Genomic DNA, 8,632 nt, shown 5'->3' on the forward strand with positions numbered 1-8,632 from the left:
GATGCTCACATATGTCTACTATGCACAAGTTAATAACGTAATAGTAAATAAGTAAATTTATTTACGAAATCATACTCACCAATGAAAGCGACACTAAATCGAAATGCGCTCTTGCGAAAAAACATCGAGGTTAATCCACTCTATTGTCGAAGACCCTCTGTTTCAAATGAAAATATTTACGATGACAGACTTCATTTGCTACTTAGGGTGCAGGGCATTTCGGTTGATCACAATAGATGCCTAGAATTTACATCAGAAATGAATGATTCGACTTAACAGCCCCGTTCAAAGAGAAATTAAATAACCGTAAAAATTACACAAAACCACATCATTCAAACGGAAGTAAATGCAAGTTTTATTTCCCTATATAGTCATTACAAAACAGACTGCAGATCTTTAAGTACAAAGAAAAACTTTGTAACAATATTATCAACTTAACAAGCTTCTTATCTCGATTTCTTTTACTTAATGAAAGTTGTTAACAGTTTGTACTGGAACAAAGTACAAGATGTTATTTGATAAACTCGCCATGGGAGTGAAACCAATATCGTTAGGGTGAAAGCCGGGTGGAGGTCGTTTATTTGCAGTCATCATCTTTAAGTACTCCACAGGAACTTGTAAGCATGTTCCAGCGATGTCTTCAGCCGCATTTGCCTTCGATCCGAGGCCCATCTTTGTATATAAATTCCTAAGACGCCTCATGTATGTACTATTGCAGTTGGCGGTGCGCTCTTGTTGATTCGTGCCAGAGGTTGTCGAGGAAATGGGATCTTCCGCGCAGTTACTTTTCCTATTCTCATTTCTGTCTGCCATAGTCCACTCGTCAATTTTTTCAACAGAATCTTGCGCGATATCCTCGCCATTGTTCTCTAGAATGTTTTCATCACTTGGTGGTGGTTGCTCCTCGAGGCTTACGCATGAACTTGCCCAGTAATTCATTGAAGTCGTCTCGTTCCCTTGATGGGCTTGCTGACTGGAATCATGACCTTCCTTGTTTTTAGCAACCGCGGTGTGAATAGATGGAAAGAAGTTCACAGTGCAAGTTTCCACAGGCTCTGTCTGAGTTTTTTCATATCTTTCGGATGTCACCTTTGAATTGTGAAAGATGCAATAAAACACACATGAATATGATTTGAAGTTCGTGTTTGAAAAGCGCAGTGAGTATTGTGTAAATGACGCCAACCTGAACACGAGAAATGATTGTCAGGATTCCGAGCGAATGGACCCTGAGAAACAATCTTTAATGTTTGATGGCAATAAAAAGTGTATAAATGAAAAAAAAAATAGAAATGTGGTGAAAAATAAAAGCGATACACCCAATTGGTTATGAGGCTGTTATCAAGTAGTCCGTCATTGGAAACCAAGGGTCGAACGTGATATAAAATTTGTTTGATTTTCATTTTGCTTTGCTGCCCTTTCTGATTGGCTAAAGAAATTCGCGCCACTGGCTCCATACGAAGGTAATATTTTTCTCTATTCTGATTGGTCGGAGTAAACAATTTGATTTTAATGTGATTGAATCTAATTTAATTTTTACATATTACATATACATCGCTCACTTTTTGTTCTTTTTCTTCCTCTCGTTGAATCTCCAGATCTTCTTCCCAATTTTCTGACTTCTCGGTAGTGTCACTTAACTAAGCAACAAGACATTATTCATTAACAACATAAGATGCAAGCTTACATCCAAAAACAATTATCAACTGAGTTGATAACGTAAACTGGCCACCGTAACGAGTTTAAAAGCTGACGATTCGAGCGTTAGCCCTTCAATTTAAATTAGCAACTCGGGTGATAATACTAAATTACTCTGTTTTACTCTCCCACTAACGCAGCACTACAGTTTCTTTAGAAACTTACTCTTTCTATTCATTACATCCAAAAAGACACACGGTCTCGGAGGAATTCTACAATGTTAAGTTTGAACTTATCACAACATGTGCATTTACGCGTGAAAATATGGTCATGAGATTAAGATTATAGATGAAACGACAACATTTTTCATGACATGTCTGAATTATGAATGGAAAAGAGTGCGCGGAGGGGGCAACAGAAAAAGTGAAGAATTTCAGGAGGCTTTCCTCTTCCTTGATCTTCCCATCGTTCCCAGCGTGCTTTCCTTTTTCCTCTCCCCAGACCCCTGAAGCAGTAACGGCAATAACAAAGTAGTAAGCAGTAACTACTGAAATGATCAATTCCAAATGATTAAAAAAAAACGAGACCCATCTACTATATATTTTACCTTCAGGGAATCGCTCTTGGCAGGAGATTCTTGAATTTGGACATCAAAATTAGTTGTTTTCAAATCCCTAATTTTTACCTGAAAACGAAACATTTGACGTACAGAAAGAAATCTTATGAAAAGTTAATTACTAAAAATCAGAAGATGTTCGAGGTTAGATTGTCAATTTCTCTAAGCAGTAGAAAATATTAAGGCAAAGACAGACAATCAAGGCTCTGATCACTAAATTGCTTTTTAGTTATACGCGGAAATGGAGGTTTATTTCCCATTCCAGCCCAAATCAAACTAACTGACCTCAAGCTTATGAATCTTGGAGTTCTTTTGCTGGATCTTTTCTAAAAACTCATCAGTAACTTTCTCCTTCGCCTTCTGGATTTCTTTATTGGATCGCGATAGCTTTTCCATCTGTTTATTGAAGTTCTGTTTCCGACATAATAATGAAATTATTCAGTCATGTTAAATTACGTGTCACAGATACATTAAACATTTTGTTTTCTTTATTTGAATTCATTTCGAAGGAAGGAAAAATAAAAATTTTTTACACAGGTTATATCTGATGCGTGAAAAGACGACTGTAAAAAGATGCTGGAAGATAGGTGCTGCACGATCTCTGCTCCTACAACCTTCGACCATTTTGAGCAAATTTCGGCAAAAAAAAGGATATGCCCAGGGACCATTATACTCACAGCCATCTTTTGATTCGCTTCATCCAGTTTTTTCTTTGTATCATTGAGCTCTCTTTGTAACTTGTTAAGCTGTTCAAGCGGATTCTTTTCCAACTTGACCCAAAGAGCTTTCTTTTGTCTTTCCAAATTCTTAACTTTTCCGTTAAGAATCTGAAAGGTGTAAGAAATTTAGAAAATTCAGTAGAGAAGTTTGGATCAATATCAGTATCTGAGCAACTGCCCACCTACCCCTCCCTAACTCAACAACAGTCGATTGATAACAAGTTAGAGTTAATGTTGGGTTAGGGGAGGGGTAGGTGGGCAGTTGCCCAGATACTGATAATAATCCAGAAGTTTTGTGCCCTAAATAATACATATACTGACAAATTCCTGGGTTAGTGCTAATCGGCATTCGAACAAATAGGCCCAGGTTAAAATCTCATGGGGACCGATGTTGTGTTTTTCCCGAATTGTACTGGCAGTTCTCTTGAGGGAGTGACTAATTGTAGATACAATTTCAGTGCGGCCATACTTAATGAAACAGTGGTATGGAAACTGAAGTAAGAATCAAACTCAATACATTTTACCTTTATCTCTTGCTGCTGTTCAGCCTTAGATTTCTCGTGGAAAAACTTCTCCTGAGCTAACTGCGCTTCCAACCTTCGAATACTGGCCACGAGGTCTTCCTTAGAAACACTCAGATCTGCGGCTAGTGAATAATTTTACTCAATCAGAAAAAATTCACCTTAAGAAAGATTTGTGCCGTTAAAGCTTTCAGGTAATAGGTACTTACAAGTCGAAAATCGAATGTGAGCTTAATGTATTCTAAACTTGTTTGAATATTCTATCATAAATGTCAAAATTTCACTGTGCATCCTCAACTGGACCATTAGAAAAGAAAACGTATCAAACTGATCATGAAACTCAACTTTTACATGAAACACAATGACACGAGAATCGATATATTTACTCTAAATGCTGCACGAGAACAGACGAAAAAAAGTACAAGGTAGTACCTCCTGTGTTGTTTTGTTGCCTCTTAAAATTCTTGCGGTTTCTTGCAGCCATAACAGTTTGGATATATTAGCTTTAGGATTTTCTGTTAATTGCAGATTTCTATCAGACAAATATTTCTCTCTCTTTCTCGCTCGTGTTGTAGCTTCTCTGGGAAATTCCTCACCGTTCAAATATTTTGACAGGCGACTTAACGGTTAAATGATGTCATAGTCAACGTGACAATGGATTATATGACGATTGACGCAAAACTTCAAATCACCCTGCGCGCACGCGAACTCGAGAACAGGCCGTCCTCGTTTTCAGAGTGTAGCGTGCTTTCACTTCATTACTTGACGTGGTTTTTCTCAATTTTTCAGTGCCTTCACAGCGAAAATAGAATATGCAATGTGTCCTGCCAGCTTAAAGAGACAGTGAGCTCTGAGGAGAAGAATACGATAGTTGAGTGCCTTCATTTGCTTTGGTTTGAGTTGTTTAAGAATATTATAGTTACGAGCTCGAGTGACTAAATTCCTTCCTCTCCTCCTCCATACTCTACATCACCTTCTCTTTCATTTCAGATGTGTCAATTGCTGGGGGATTAAAGTAACAGTTCTAAAGCTCTCTTTTTAAACCATTCAATAACCTCTAACTCTCTTTCGTAAACTTGCTCCAGTTTCCAGAGTCCAGTCCAAAACAAAAATTCTTCTTCAGGTAACCGCACCCCCGTACGTCATTTGTGACGTCATTCGAGTGAGCTTGCATCCTTGTTGCCAAAAATTTAATTAATAGTTATTGACTTATTTATTTGACGATAAAGATCCTAAGGGGTTAGTCGATGAATTTAACCCCAAGATTATAGACAAAAACACTGTGGTACTCATTTTGAAAGGTTCTATCGCTGCCTAAGATGTCTAATCTGACCCATGAAGCGACAGGAACGAAAGAAACGAGCATAACTCGCTAATCAGTAATAATTTGTATTCCGAATTTGTTTATACGAACACCTTCGTTACACTGGAGAATCGTCATGGATGAATTCGAAACAATAAGTCTCGATACCGAAGAGTGCAAGATTTGTGGACAACAGACAGGGGAAGAGCTGATTTCATGTATTTTGCGCAAGAAATTGCCCAGCTCGGGGGAAAACATTACTGAGTCTTCGAAAGCAGAGGAGGCTACCTTTGCTCATCGAATTTGCCTGGAAAGATGGGACACTATCATGAAGAACACGTTTTATCCTCAGCCGAAGAAAACGTGGAAAGATAAGCTCAAGGGTTTTATTAGCGCAGGAGAGGCTTCAGTAGAATTTTGGACTCCCGTCTCTGATACTTCGAACGATCCAAATCGGACAATACCAACCACAACAACAAGGTCCTTCTCAACGGCCTCGGACTACTCTGTCTTCAGCCAGAGTAAAGAAGCTTATCGAGTAGCAGAAGTACGAAGCAAACAAGGACAATGGCGATCTAGTAAAGTAAGAATTTGTTCTATAGACTCGGAAGAAGAACAGCAACGTTCAGCGTCTCCCATTGCGAGCGAACAAAGCAAGTTCATTTGGCACACAAAATCGACATGTGGGTATAATCACGTTCAATTATTTAAATTCTGTGGTTATGATTTAAAGCTTGATCGCTAACTTTAACTTCAAACGGTGATAAGTAAACGACAGCCTGTAATTTATTTAAATGTGATTATTTATCGTCCCCCCCATAAATACATTCATAATATAATTTATCTCTGGTTTGGTAGCGAAAGGGATGGATGAGGCCCTTCCATAAGATCGCGAAAGGTTGTGTTTGATAAACATATTTCATATTGGTCATCAGTTACCACTAGTTTTCTGCTGTCAGCTCCTTTTAGTTAAATAAAAACCTGCGCTCTATCGAGACCCTTACTTAAATGGCACATAAATTAAGTTGATTTCTTAGTGAAATAAATTGACAGAAGATATTTAAACCGTTTTACCATAGGATTTGTCTTTGAGGAGTTAATTCATCCCCTAATATCAATACTTTGTCGAGCAGAAAGTTCACGAGGGTGTAGAAAATATCAGATGGAAGATATTGTTTGATCTGATGCCAAAATTCTTAGAGGTAAAATGATAAGAAATGTATAAGAGACAGTAAGGAGAATTGATTTTAAGATCATGAAAGTTTAAGGGTTGAAATATCATGTTAGTGTTGCAGTGTGATTTGAATGAGCTGAAGGATGTGTTGGAGGATCTGAAAAGGAGAATAAATGGTTAGTGTCAGTGACTTCTGTATTTTGAGTGACTCCAAGATAAATTGTTCTCATGCAAACACAGTGCTTCTCATTTTAATTCCTCCTGTTGGAAATATTTTATTAAAATGCTCTGCATACCTAATATAGAAAATCTCATATGTCAAAGATAACATTATACCACAGAGGCTTATTGATGTTATTTTGATATTGATAAGTAGGTGGTAGCCATAACAATTCCAAAAATGCACAGGGGTTCTGTGGTGGAATATGTTGAATGTACACAATAGTGACTGCAGTCTAAAAGATTTTATGTAATTTTCTTAAAGGTCAGTAAAACCCCAAAATTATTTCTTGAAAAATGAAGTGTATGCTTTTGGAGTGTGTAATATATTTTTAGATTGGCTCAAATCATCAATGGTCTTTGTCCTTTTGTTTGCATTCCAATTCTCAAAATATTCAACAAATTATGTAGTTGATTTTGGAAAATCTAACTGTTGCAGAATCAACCCAAAAAAATGAAAAAATTAACCGTTTACTGATCTAGTGAATTGAAGCATAAAATTCTTTGCAATTCTGTTTTTGGAACAAATGATTTCCTTTTCTTACAGGTGTGTCATCAGAGCTGGTAACTCAGCTACAGGAAAAAGACAGTCTTGTTCAGCAGAAACACACCATGGAGACCACGGTGGGTCAACTCATCAGTCTTCAGTCAAATGTCAAGACAGCAAGTTCACAGAATGTATCAAAATCTATGAACCCCACCCACAACCAACGTGGTACACTGTCTTGCAAATGATACCCTGTCTATGTTATTTTTTCATGGTATACTTGTGGTAGTTATTTCTTTAAGGGCATAACAAACTTATTGTGGTAGGGGCCTTAACAACAGAACCTTCTGTCTATGAATCTACGCATCTTTGTAGACAACCTCACTACAGGCACTGTTCCCTTCAATGAAACATTCAGTTTTGCATCTCCTGAATCTATGCCCCTAGTTCTTGCTTATCATATGAAGGCTACTTCGTGTAAAATTTGATTTGTCAATTTTGATAGAATTTGTTCAACAATTTGGGGAAATTCTTGAAAAAGGCCCAGTCAGTCTTGATCTTAACCCTTTTACTCCCATAAGTGACCAAAACAGAATTTCTCCTCTCAAAATCAATACAATATCAAGTAGACAAGTGATGAGAATAAAGAAAAATATCAGTTAGGATATTTTCAGTTGATCCAATACCAAATTCTCAAAACTATCATCATGAGAATTGTGCGGCAGACAGTGAGGAGAATCACAGTGGAATTAGAGGGTTAAATTGACTGCTCAAGTTAGTCACTTCTGAGAAATGAACAAAACTCTAAGTTTATGAAGAGGTGAGATAGGTTTCTCTTGAGATGGAACAGCTTGCTGTTCCTTTGGACAATCTTTTCATTTTGTTAGAAAAGTTTTATTTGGATAGTATTTAGGGTGTATATAGATGACTATAACCAAAGATTTGTAATATGCCTTGTACAAACTAAGTCCTTGCTACATTTCTTTTCCCCAATGAAGCTTAATCCCATGTATGGTTATATTGTTTAAAAGAAAAATTAGGTTTGCATTATTGATGACCTCTTGAGCAGTTCTTTTCAGATTAACGCTTACTAAAAACACATAAAAAGAGAAGATTTAGATGTTAAATAGCAACTGATCAAGTCTTAGTTTTAATTTTTTTTTCAGTGTTGATGTTGTTTACAGATTGTTGATATTACATCTATGTTTATACCAGAGATTTTATGGCCAGATTAACATTTTGCCAAGGAATTTGTGTGATTCTACTCAATGTAAAATTTAAATTATTACTAAAACTTCTAAAACTCAAAGAGAGAGTTAATTTTCACCACATATGTTATTTATGAGGGATTGTGCTATGTACCTGTGGGGTGGTGGGAGTGTGGGACTGGCTGAATTATTTAGCATCCCATTTGTACTAAGGGGGCAGGGAGTATGAGGAGTTTGCTGTGATAATCTCTATTTATCAATTTTTTAGAAAAAAGGGGTCACAACCAGCTTTGTCCTGGTAGACTGTACGGTGCAGTATTTTTTCCAACTGTTTATGAAGTAAGAGAGAGTTTGTACCTACACAGAGTTCCTATGTTGTTAATATAGACAGAAGTGGCACTATTTTATAAAGAGGACAGAATATTAAAAGCAATATGAAAGCAATACTGTCTTGTAAAGGTATTTTAAACGACCTTGAAACTTGGTGCAAGTTTTTTGCAATTCGTTTTTTTGGTAGTCATATCACAAGGGACCCTTCAGCGGTTTGTGTAGACATCCTTCGTTGAATCACTTTCTCTTTGCCTTTACTTTACAATGATGTTGCAGAAATTGCAAACTCTTCTTTGGTGTTGATGGGTTTGAATCAGTATATTTTAAGAGTTGATAATCAATATCAAATTTACGAAAACTAAGAGAACAACTAATTATTCTTCAGAAATAGTGGGAAAACTCGCCTGCACTTTAGCTGAT

At 36.9% G+C, this 8,632-nt stretch overlaps 2 protein-coding genes across 3 annotated transcripts; one reads left to right on the forward strand and one right to left on the reverse strand.

Annotated features, from left to right (window-relative positions):
• Positions 1-331: 331 nt before the first annotated feature.
• On the reverse strand, positions 332-4,147 carry LOC113676159 (uncharacterized). 2 transcript variants are annotated; one of them, XM_027192777.2, is made up of 7 exons: positions 3,924-4,147; positions 3,495-3,616; positions 2,929-3,078; positions 2,537-2,662; positions 2,243-2,320; positions 1,560-1,637; positions 332-1,089 (listed from the first exon to the last, which is right to left on the reverse strand). In XM_027192777.2, exons 1-7 carry the CDS (start codon positions 3,973-3,975, stop codon positions 466-468), a joined length of 1,230 nt encoding a protein of 409 aa, XP_027048578.2. In that variant the 5' UTR covers positions 3,976-4,147; the 3' UTR covers positions 332-465. The 2 variants fall into 2 exon arrangements, with proteins under 2 accessions (XP_027048578.2, XP_089065782.1); XM_089209656.1 differs by lacking the exon at positions 1,560-1,637.
• A 494-nt stretch (positions 4,148-4,641) lies between these two features.
• Positions 4,642-8,326, forward strand: LOC113676160 (uncharacterized). Its single transcript, XM_027192778.2, has 3 exons — positions 4,642-5,477; positions 6,082-6,144; positions 6,735-8,326. Exons 1-3 carry the CDS (start codon positions 4,931-4,933, stop codon positions 6,920-6,922), a joined length of 798 nt encoding a protein of 265 aa, XP_027048579.2. The 5' UTR covers positions 4,642-4,930; the 3' UTR covers positions 6,923-8,326.
• The last annotated feature ends 306 nt before the right edge of the window (positions 8,327-8,632 follow it).

This window comes from Pocillopora damicornis, chromosome 6, assembly GCF_964200805.1.
Source record: "Pocillopora damicornis chromosome 6, jaPocDami1.2, whole genome shotgun sequence".
NCBI classification, from domain to species: domain Eukaryota; kingdom Metazoa; phylum Cnidaria; class Anthozoa; order Scleractinia; family Pocilloporidae; genus Pocillopora; species Pocillopora damicornis.